Source organism: Pogona vitticeps, chromosome 12 (genome assembly GCF_051106095.1).
Source record: "Pogona vitticeps strain Pit_001003342236 chromosome 12, PviZW2.1, whole genome shotgun sequence".
Lineage (NCBI taxonomy): Eukaryota > Metazoa > Chordata > Lepidosauria > Squamata > Agamidae > Pogona > Pogona vitticeps.
The window spans coordinates 10,484,774-10,496,423 of record NC_135794.1 but is presented as its reverse complement, the minus strand read 5'-3'; the positions used below and the strand labels follow the sequence as shown (position 1 = coordinate 10,496,423).

Here is an 11,650-nt window from a genome sequence, read left to right as displayed (position 1 = left end):
AAAGACAGGCAGACACACAATATTTACTTATTTCATTTATTTAAAATGTTTTCACCGCCCTTTCCTCCTAAGAAAGGAACCAAGGCGCCTTATATCATTGAAACAGAGGATGAAAGCTAAAATCAGGGAAGCTCTCCCGGTTGCATTCCTGCCTACAAGGCACTCTGGTATCAACACAGCAGGATCTGTGGGGGGGAGAATGTACAGCAAGGAGGCCTGGAACTCAGCGGGCGATCGGCTGCCATGGATACGGTTGCCATGGTTTCTAGATGACGCTTCGGCCAGGACGTCGTTTGGCTCCAGGCCCCGCCCACGCCGTCTGCTCTCCCCGCCCGCAACTGTGCCTTCAGAATCGGGCGAGCGCGCTTGACGTCATTGCCGCGCGACGCGAACGCCTGAGGGAGGAGGAGGAGGCGGGCGGAGGGGCGATGAGGGGCTGGTTGTGGAGGCTCGGGCGGGATGGCTGGAGGCGGGCTCACGGGACGGCGGCGGCCGGGGAACTTCCCAGGAGGCGAGCGGGGCCGCCCTGGAGGGTCCTTTTCTTCGGCACCGACGACTTCTCCCTAGAGACGCTCCGCGCCCTCCAGGCCGCTCGGTGTGTCCTGTGGCCCAGGGGTAGGAAGGGGAGGCGGGGGGTGGGGGGGTGGGGGTCAGAGGTCAAGGGGAAGTTGGGTTGAAGGGTGGCTGAGCGGGGGGGGGGGGAAGGCAGGGGGAGAAAGCCCCGGGAAGCGGACGCGTGGGCTGGGCGAGGGTCGTGGGCAGCAGGCGGGTTCCCCCTGGGGCTGCAAGGCTTCGTGGGCCGGACCAGGGCCCAGCAGGCTTGGCTTCAGATCCCTCCAGGGCCGTTAAAACTCACTGGAGGGGGGGGGGGAGAGCGGCGTTGGTAAAAGCCCTCCTTCGGTATCTCCCTTCCCTGGAAAGCCCTTCTGGAGTCTCTCTGCACAGGTTCCATCTTGACAGCCTCAGCAGGGACTTTTCCCGAGACCCTCAGGATCTTTTCATTTATTTATCTAATTCCTACACTGGCATGAGAAAAACCTCCAAGCGGCTTCTCTCCCTCTCTGTATGTATGACGGAAAACAGTTTTAAAAGCCATCTGAAATAGCAAATGAGAAGCACATCTAAAGCAAATGTAGAAATTGTGCAAAGAACTTAATAATTGTATTTTTGAAGGCTTTCACAGCCAGGATCCGATGGTTCTCTTAGGCTTTTCGGGTTGTTTGGCTGTGTTCTTAAGGTTGTTCTTCCTAACATTTCACCAGTGTCTGTGGCCAGCATCTTCAGAGGACAGGAGTCGGAACTCTTGTTTGCGCTCTGGACTTAATAATTACTGGACAAAGTATGCGATCAAGTGCACATACTTTGTCCAGTAATGGAGGCTCTTGAAGGACTAAAGGCTTGTAGTCCGTAATTTAACCATATGGCAATAAGTCTGCGGAAAGCCATCATAGATGACTTACAAGATACAGAATAATGGGGATCCAGAGTGTTTGGGAGTAGAAGAGTGAATAAAAAGACTAGTTCAGCAGCAGAGCATATCCTTTATGCACAAATGACAGGCTCACTCCCTGTAATCTCTGGTGACTTCTTTGTGACCAAGACTTTAAGAGATGTGAGGCAAGTTTAAGCAGACCTTTCAGTGTGAGAGCCTCATTCTGTTTCAAAAGCAATCTCAGGGTGTTTTTATTTTGATGGTGGGTGGCGTCAAAGGATCAACCAGCATTTGAACTTACTATATCTTTAACAAAGCCTTAGAGGTTCAATCTTTTTTGGAATTGAGGAAGAAGAACACTGCGCAAAGGTTGGGAAATCACCAAACATTGATCTTACAGGGAAAGGACATCACCCTTGTGAAAGTAGAAACAGCCAGTTTTAGCCCCAGGAGTTTTCCCTCCCCTAGAGGAGACAGTACTGGCTTAGATGAGCAGATATCTGACTTGGTATAAAGACGTTTTCTTGTGGGGTTCAAATCTTGGCGTGGTAGTAACTTGGCAGTGTCAAATCTTCCATTTGACCTCTTTTTTAAAAATGTCCTGTTGCAGGGAGCCCAGACCGAATGCTCTTGTAGACCATCTGGAGGTGGTGACTGTACAGCCCCAGCTGCCAAGAGGACTGCCTGTCAAGAACTATGCAGAGCAGTCTCAACTCCCTGTCCACTTCTGGCCAGATGTTGCCTCGTGTGAGCACTTTGACGTCGGTGTGGTGGCATCATTTGGCCATCTTCTCCATGAGGACCTCATCTTGAAGTTCCCATAGTAAGACTGTGGTCTTGGAGCATGCTCAGTATGATCTAAATAATTCAGAGTATTTGGCTAATATATAAGTGGAAGGTCTCTGACCACTGGGGAGGGATGCTGCGTGGGATGAAGTTATTGGTGCCTGAAGTGGAGCCTGCTAGAACTATTCCCTGAAGTATTCAACTTATTATCACTCTCTTACAAGGTGAAGACAATGGGGGATCTTTATCACTGTGTTAAATTGTTTGTATCTTACAATTTCAGTTTTATGTAACAATTTTTTAAAAAAATTCACATTGTTTTCTTGTTCCACTTTCCTTATCCTTCAGTTCTCTGCTTCTCTACTGTCTACAGTTTATGAGGTTAATTGTCAGAATGCCAGCCCAGGGTGGGAAGAAATTTTTTTTAATCAAATTGATTTAAATTGCAATTAAAAATTTTAAAAGCTGCTTTTTTAAAAAAAATGTAAATAATCAAAAAACCCACAATGTTTTAAATATAAAGCATGATTTAAATTGTGATTTAGATCAAATGCACCTTGATAGCAACACACATTTGTACATAAAGTGGAAAAGGGACCGTAATTGAGCAGTATATATTTGCAACAACTTTATTGAATGTTAAGATGCCTATTTAAAGAGGGGTTGGCCTATCTGGAAAACAAACCAATCTGGCTGCTGATGATATTAACAACTGTTGTCCAGTCATCAGTATCCCCTTTATTGGCAAGCTGGTAGAGAGAGTGGTGGCCAACCGACTTCATGCTCTCCCGGAGGAGACTGGTGCCCTTGATCTGTTCCAGTCTGTGTTCAGGCCGCATCGTGGCCCGGAGACCACATTGGTCACCCTGCAAGATGACCTCTTGAGGGAGGCCAGTAGGGGCAAAATGTCCTTGCTGGTTCTCCTCGACCTCTCAGTGGCCTTTGATAGCATCAACCACAGTATCCTCCTGGGGAGGCTCTCGGGGTTGGCGGTTGATGCTCAGGCTTTGGCCTGGCTCCGATCCTTCCTGGAGGACTGTCCTCAGAGAGTTCAGCTTGCTGAGATGTTGTCCGCTCCGTTGGCTCTCAATTGTGGAGTCCCGCAGGGGTCGGTCATCTCCCCAATGCTCTTTAATATCGATATGAGGCCACTGGGGAATGTCATCAGGAGTTTGGAAGCTTTGTGTCACCAATACGCGGATGACACCCATCTCTGTCTATCCTTCCATCCTTCTGCAGTGGACGCTGTTCTGTCCCTTGAGTGCTGCCTGGATGTGGTGGTGGGATGGATGAGGGAATACAGAGGCTGAACCCGGACAAAATGGAAATCCTATAGATGGGGCCCCCTAGTGTCTGTGGTCTGGGTCCCTCCCCATCTTTTTGGGGGGGCACTCTTTCCATGAAAGATAAGGTTCATAGCTTGGGCGTGATTTTGGACCCATCACTGTCAATGACATCTCAAATAGTTTCTGTGGCCCGATCGGCTTATTTCCACCTAAAGCTTGACCTGGTGTCAAGCCCGGCTGCGTCCTTACCTTGACACCAGGTCCCTCACCACGCTGGTCCATGTGCTGGTAATCTTGAGATTAGACTACTGTAATGCCCTCTATGTGGGGCTGCCCTTGAAACTGCTACGGAGACTGCAACAGGTCCAGAATGCGGTGGTGAGACTTCTGAGTGGGGTTAGAAAATGTCAACATATATCCCCCCACCCTGGCCGCCTTACACTGGCTACCTGTTCGCTTCCGTACCAGTTTCAAGGGGACGGTACTAACCTATAAGGCCCTAAATGGTTTGGAACCTCAATATCTGGCTGAGCGCCTCCTTCCGGTTAGGTCTGCCCATCCTATAAGGTCATTGAAGGCAGGGCGGCTGAGAGGCCTGACCCCGAGAGAGGCCTGGAAAACAACCACCGGAAATCTGGCCTTTTTAACGGAACCTCCGCAACTGTGGAACTCTCTTCCGCCCGCAGTCCGCCTGGCCCCTTCGCTGGGCACATTCAGAAAGCTACTAAACACCTCATTATTTAAACAGGCCTTCCCTGAACTAACTATACTGAGATACAGTAGTGTGCAATAATATAACTTTTATCATACTGCCATGTTCCATGTTTTTATTTTTCTATACATTTAATTGTATTTATTGTATTATAATTTTTGTATTATGTATTAATGTTGCTATTTGCTAGTTTGTTACTCTGCTGTTGTTTTTTGTTATTTGTTGTCAACTGCCCAGAGTGGCCTTGGCTGCCAGATGGGTGGTATATAAATCAAATAAATAAATGAATTGGTCACTTATGTGCTTATGTATATTATAGAATTAGTATTCTCTTCTGATTTCCAAATTTCTTCTAAATTTCTGATTCAGTGGCGTATTGAATGTCCATCCCAGCTGTCTTCCGAGATGGCGTGGTCCCGCACCAATCATCCACACAGTACTCCATGGAGATACAGTTACTGGGGTGACAATAATGCAGATTAGGCCAAAGAGGTATAAATGCTATTTTATTTAATGGAATAACATGTCAAAACCTATTTTGTTAGCAACTCTGAAAATTTTTTGGGTGCTGAGTGATCTTCCCATCTGTTAAAACTACATTGTGCCATTAAAGATGCTTTTCTCTCTTTTTTAAAAAAAGTTATGTATTCAAAGGTTAGGATTACGCAGTTTGATTTTATATCTTTGGGCTGTCTGGACCTTGTTAAAAAAGTAGAGAATGGCTAGTTATTAGTTAATAATAAATACTAAGAACTTAGTTTGTTATTGTCAGTGTTTTTGTAGCCAGAGTGACAGAGTAAGGAGAGTGCCCCAAATGCTAAACATTTTTCAGTAATGACAAGTGGAAGCAGGGCCAAAAATATCTTGTTTAGGAGGTATATCCTACAGTGGGCATTGAATGAAGACTAGGGGCGGGAGAACGAGAGGAGAGGTTTGAATGGCATTGGTCGTCTGGAACCTAAAGCAAAGCTTTCACACTACAAAAATGTTGTAGCAGGTTTCATGTGATCTAAAACCATTCGGCAGTATGTTTTATGTAGAGATGTAGAAGTATGTAGAGATGTTCAGCAAAAACTGCCTTAGTTCATGTTTGCTCTGGTATCTCTGTACCGCAGTTCTTAAATAGATTATTGATTCAGTGGTATATCTACTATCTAGATTTTATAGAATAGGGCACTTAAAGCAGCTCTGACTGACGGCAGCCTTGTAAGATCAAACACTGAAGGCTTGTTTCTTACAGGGATATGTATCTATAATTTTCTGACACCTCCTTGTCTTTCCATTGATTTATGAATTCTCATGAGCTCTTACTCTTTATTTAAAAACCATAAATCCAAGTTAAAAGTAAAAATGTAATGCTATGTGTTATGTCCATAGGTTTGATGTAGGTCCCATAATTAAACAGGAAACCGTTCCAGTTCCACCCAACTGCACGGCAAAAGAATTGGAGTCAGTGTTATCCAAACTAGGTGCAGACATGGTAAGTTAACATGGCCCTTCTTCAATGTGGGTTTTGCAACAAGAAATGGTAGTGAAGGTTTTATGTATCAGTGAACCAAACAAGAAGAACTTGATCATCCAAGGGTAGAAGTATTAATTTTTAGACAGATGAAACAATAAAAATGGAGAAACGTGCTTCCCTGGTTTAGAGATTTGAATAAATATGACCACATTGGTAGAAGTCTATCTTTTGTAATATATGCTTTGGATTTTCTTTTCTCAGCTCATTGCTGTTCTAGAACACTTAGCCGAAAGTTTAAGGAACAAGAGAGAGCAGCCAAAGGAAGGAACAACAGCTGGTATGTTTGGAGTATTTCTTGAGTGAAGTCAGTATTGCCTAATACAGGGGTCCCCAAGACCCGGGCCACAGACCAGTCCCGGTCCGTGGCCTTGGAAGGACCGGGCCGCTGGGACCAGATGAGTGGCGAGCAGGAGGTGAGTGGCGAGCGAAGCTCTGCCTCCTGTCAGTGCGCTCCTATCAGGTTCTGAGCTGCTGCTGATCTAACAGGAGGTGGAGCTTCGCTCCCCTGCTGCTGCTGCAAGATTTACTGGGCCTGTGGCATTAGAGTCTAATGTTGGCTCCTGCACTTCTAAGCCACTGCTGATCTAACAGGAGGTGGAACTTCAATTGCATCTCACCTCCTGCTTGCTGCTCATCTTGTCCTGGTACAGTACATGTAATGAGCTTGATTCAAACCTGTTTTCTAACAATCTACTGCATAACAAATACCCTCCCCCAGACCTTGGGAGAAAGGTCTTCAACTAAGCCAGTCCCCGGTGTCAGAAAGGTTGGAAACCACTGGTCTAATAAACTGGTGCAATTCCCTTCTTAATTTACTATTATTTTATTTTATTAGGGTTTCTTCTAGGTGGTGTTTGAAATCAGTCAATAAGTTTTTCACCAGGAATGGTTTCCTCCCCCCCTTTTAGGAAAGTTAGGAGCAGCAGTCTATTCTTCTATGAATCACCTGAGAGCATCAGGTTTTGTGGGTAGGTGGGGAGCCCAGGTGGTGAGTTTGGTGGCATTCTTTTACGATGAGGAAGGCTGATGACATCACAGTACAGTACACTATAGTAAATTAATAGTAATGATGCAATTATCTGAATGGTGGGTTTATTTAGAAGAGATGTCCAAATATTTAAAGAACTAAGGTGTAAAATATGGTCTGTTGACTCCTGCACTTGCTTTTATTTTATCTTAAAGCTCCTAAAGTTACTGCTGCTATGAGCTGCATTCAGTGGGAAGAGCAGACCCCTAAGCAAATATTAAGGATGTACCGTGCCTTAGGAACATTGGTAAGAACAGTCTTGCAAATCGGTTTACAAAAATTAGTAACTTCCAACTTTTACTTTGCTGTGCCGTGAAAAGAACACAGAGGAACATTCAACATCAAGAAAAGCATCGAAAAGTACTACTATAGTAGCATAGTTGAAGCTTCTGGTCCACCCTCAAATAGAAAGTGATCAAATACCAAACATAAACTCTGTGCCTTTTCCCCAACATAACTGTGTAGAGCTTGGCAGGTGAAATACGTGTTATTGTTGTTAGCCTTAGATTTCGCTTCATGTATTAAACGTTCCAGTGACACACTCCTCTTTCTCGGTGCTAATACATTTAATTGCAGGCCAGAGAAGCTGGTGGTGGATAACGCCGGATATTGAGTAAAGTGCTATGTGAATTATTGGTGGCTTTGCTGCCCTAGATTAACAAGACTGCTCTGCTCCTATGCCTGGAGACCTCCTCCAGGCTGAGCCGACATCCTGTTGATCTTACACATGCCATGCCTCTGCTGAAACACCATCGGGGGAAAGGAGGAATTGGTTCTTTTCTCTACTGGTAATTGAGCATGGTGCCTTCCCAGATGAGCACATGTCAAGAGCACATGCTTTGTATGCAGTTGTTGCAAGTTAAGTCCTTGGTAGGCCTGGGGAACTGAATGCCTGATCTCCCTAGAAAACCATTTCCAGTCATTGCAACTCTGGGCCAGGTGGAGTCGTGGTCTGGCACAATGCAAGACAGTTCCTTAGAATTCCTGTAAAGCAGCAGGTAACTGAATTTCTCCCATATAAGTCAGGCAAAAACAAAAGAAAAATAAAAAGACAAAACTTGTGGCACCTTAAAGACTAACTGCTATACAGTGGTTCCCCGCATAGCGAGATTAATCCGTTCCGGATTAACCGTCGCTATGGGGAAACATCGCTATACGGAACTAAAAAACCTATTGGAACGCATTAAACGGAGTTTAATGCATTCCAATGGGGCCCAAAACTCACCGTTATGCGAGTTTCCCCATCTGGCCACCATTTTCACACCCTCGGTAAGCGAGGGCAGGGCGCGAAAACGCTGCGCACGGCCATTTTGGGTGTCGGACGGCCATTTTGGAACCGCCGAACAGCTGATTTTTAAAAACGCTTACCTATCGTCGCAAAGCGAGTTTTTGCCTTTCTAGGCATCGGCATGCAATCTCATTAGCGATCCCAAAAAACGGATCACTATGCAAATTCGTCGTTAAACGGTGCCCTTGTTATGCAAGGCACCACTGTATTTCAATGTAAGCTTTAAGAACAACACCACTTCCTGAGACATAAGATGCCTCATGTTAATATATGCTATGCCCAGATATTTCATTGTGCTGTATCTTTTCAGATGCCTCTGCGAACACTGTGGATGGGCAGTGTGGTAAAGCTCCTGGATCTTGCAGAAGTGGAGACATTGCCAGATTTTATTGGTTCGTAAATGAATCATTTAATATTCCCATTTGTAAAACGCTGGGGAATAAAGGTTAAATGACACTGCAGGACATTCTGTGAAGTAGATATTATATTTCTTTTGTTCCCCATTATTTGTTTCCTGCAAGTGTTTTTACTACTGTTTCGCCATCCAGCTTGGCTGTATGTCCCCTTCTGAAAGTACTGCTTTGGATCTATAAAGCCTTTACAGTGGGGTCTTGACTTAAGAACGGCTTGAGTTAAGAACATTTTGACTTAAGAACCGCTCTCATAGGAAAATATTGACTTGACTTAAGTACTTAGATTTGAGTTAAGAACTGAAAAAACCCACGTGGGAGGCAGGGAAAGTGCAAAATTTGAACTTTCAGTTAACTGTTGGACAGTGAAAAGGGTGCCTGTCTGCTTCCTCACTCCTCCCAGCGTTTAGAGAGTGGATTGGGAGACAGTCTTCGGACTGCCTGGTACTGTCCTGCCTGGACTGTATTTTCCCTGCCTTCCCTGAACCTTTCTTGACCTAGGAAAAAAAGAAACAAAATATCCCCCTCTAGTGGTCGAAGGCGGAATAGCAGCTTCCCATTAGTTTCTATGGACGGAAAAGAGCAGATACGGATCAAATGGTTTTCAATGCATTCCTATGGGAAATGCAGATTTGACCTGAGAACTTTTTGACTTGAGAACCGCCTTCCAATACGGATTAAGTTCTCAAGTCAAGACCCCACTGTAGTAACCCAAAGCTAAGCCACTCCCCTTACATAGGAAAGTGGTAGTTGTGCTATAGTGCATTGTGACATTTAAGGTCAGCGAAAAGCACTGTGCATGTATTGATCCCAGAAACAAATTTGGAGAGCATGAGGTGTGTTAAGATTTATTAGCTAATCCAGCTGAGTTATAAAAGTCTCTTCTTGAACCTTACTGAGGCCAGAGCTTAAGGAGCACTGGGAAGCACAGTTAAGGTCTGTTACGTTGATGAGATTATAGGAGATTGAATTTAATAATCACTTGTTGTGGGAAAGCAATGAGTAGAACACGTGTTTTCCGTCCAGATAGGTTAAGACCTGAAAATGAGATTCTCCCAGGATCAGTGTTTTACGATAAGAAGTCAGAAACATTAGTGATCCATTGCAAGGTATGTTCCTAAGTGTGGTATTCCATTCTTTAAAACCCCCCTTTCTCTGTTGTGGCAGTGGTCTAGTCCCAATTTGTTAAACTGAAGGAATGGTTTCCAGTGTAACTTTATGCTCTACTTGCTTGCTCATGTCGTCTTTACCCTGGCTTCAAAATGCACACTATGGTGAATGCTAATGCCTTTCTGGAACCTCTGCCTCCTCCTTCTCCCAGACAAAGTTCTGCGGTGTCATCAGGCCCTGCCCCCCCCCATGTTCTCCAAGCTGACTCCTGTAGCCGAAGAAAGATGGCATTACAAAGCCTTGAAAGCCGAGAGGGACAGCATGCTTAGCCTCTAGCTGTGGGCAGTGACCCTGTAGACTTGCAGGAAGTGCTCTGGCCTTTCCCAGTCTCACTTTGCCTATTTCCCTTTTCTAGGAAGGCTGGGTTGGAGCAAAGACCGTGATCCTTAAGAAGAAGCTGGCAGCTGTTGAATTCTACAATGGATATTTGCATCCCTGGTTTCAGCAGAATTCCAAAATGCCTCTCAGAGAGTGCAGGTTTCAGACACTCCAGATGGCCAGAACAAAAAACAGTTCCAAAAACAGAGTGTTGCATCCACACAACGCACAGCAGCAATTGACTTGAATTACCGTCCGGAAGAATCAGGTGATGATTCCAGATGATATGCTGGAAGCCCCTCAGCATTGTTTCAAATCCGTCCTGAAGTGAAGGGTTCCTTTTGAACACTTGAACGGATTTTTCAGTGCAGCCAGAAGGATTTCCTGGAATCCATATCCTCTGTTATGAGTATGTTCTGAGGTTTGTGATCCAAAGTGCAGCTTTGGTGCAGCTTTGTGATCCAAAAGAACAATGCAGAATTTAGTAACAGCCATTTTGAAAAATGCTGCAAGAGAACAATGTCCAACTTTCTATATTGGACAACATAAATACTCATTGAATAAAATTGCTGGTGTATCATCTAGACATGGAAAGCTTCTGTGGTGTATAGATGTACCAGTCCTTAACATTTGTCACACTCTTGAATTGCCAAGCAGACTAAGACCCTAGTCACACGAGGGAAAAGTTTTCCAGTTCTTCCAATACTTTCCATACCTCTGTTGTGCTGTGGTTTGTATCCCAGGACTACTGTCCCAAGAACTTTTATCAGTACGTGTTAATTTCCTCCTGTTTGAATCACTGATTTTATGCCTTGGCATCTTAGAGGGAGACTTGTTTCTGCTATACTGATATATCAGTAAATTATTTTTATTGATATAAAGATAAAATTTTACTGAAGCGTGCTCGGGCATCTTAGAGGGAGACTTGTTTCTGAGAGCAGAATATATATAAAATAATTTATTGATATATCAGTATAGCAAAAGCAAGTCTCCCTCTAGAAAGCCCGAGTCTGCTTGACTCCGCCAGCTCACCCCCCACCCCGTGGACCCACACCTATCGTTTCCAGCCGCTTTTGTTCTAGTTGTGCAATGGAGCCCCAGGCAGGGGCGTGGAAATAGAGGGAATGTTGATCATGAAAGCATTTCTGTTTCGGAAAATGTCCCTCTTTTGCACTGGCTGCTCATGCAGAAATGCATTGCACACAGTGGATTTGGGATGTCCACACAGCAGTGCTGGTCATCATCCCTTCCCCCTGGTGACATTTGCATAGCAACATTTCAATGTATCTTCCCACAGGGGGGAAAATTATTACTTGCCAGTAATGTAATGGAGGCAGCCCTCCAGGGACATATTTTTGCCAACGTATTGATGTATCGGACATGGAGGAGTTTTTAAAAATAATGTCCACGCTTCACGGGTGTTCCAGACAGTGCATGTTTGGTTTCCACAAAATAATAAAATGGAAGTAATTACTTCACTAGAAGGTCATTGCTACCTTTAAGATTTTGGACTACAAATCCCACCGTTGGCTGTGCTGTCTTAGGCTCATGGGATGTGCAGTCCAGCTGCAGCTGGAGGACTGCAAGTCGTCCATTCCTGGCTTAGATGGAAGGTCTGCTTTCAGGAACAGGGTTGCAGAGTCAACAAAACACACTCTGCATTTAAGCACCTATCCTGGGCCTTCCACAGTTTTTTTAA

General features: G+C 44.8%; 1 protein-coding gene across 1 annotated transcript; it reads left to right on the top strand.

The window, feature by feature from the left end:
* Nucleotides 1-408: 408 nt before the first annotated feature.
* LOC144583019 (methionyl-tRNA formyltransferase, mitochondrial-like) lies at nucleotides 409-11,429 on the top strand. The gene is made up of 9 exons (XM_078380831.1): nucleotides 409-595; nucleotides 2,043-2,255; nucleotides 4,586-4,708; nucleotides 5,594-5,696; nucleotides 5,940-6,015; nucleotides 6,921-7,012; nucleotides 8,364-8,445; nucleotides 9,490-9,572; nucleotides 9,989-11,429. Exons 1-9 carry the CDS (start codon nucleotides 429-431, stop codon nucleotides 10,196-10,198), a joined length of 1,149 nt encoding a protein of 382 aa, XP_078236957.1. The 5' UTR covers nucleotides 409-428; the 3' UTR covers nucleotides 10,199-11,429.
* Nucleotides 11,430-11,650: the final 221 nt, after the last annotated feature.

Excerpts from the sequence above, each read along its gene's own strand:
- LOC144583019 (XM_078380831.1), top strand. The coding sequence starts at position 429 with ATGAGGGGCTGGTTGTGGAGGCTCGGGCGGGATGGCTGGAGGCGGGCT. Across the intron at positions 2,256-4,585 it reads CTCATCTTGAAGTTCCCATA|TGGCGTATTGAATGTCCATC; the intron begins GTAAGACTGTGG and ends TTTCTGATTCAG. Across the intron at positions 6,016-6,920 it reads AAAGGAAGGAACAACAGCTG|CTCCTAAAGTTACTGCTGCT; the intron begins GTATGTTTGGAG and ends TTTATCTTAAAG.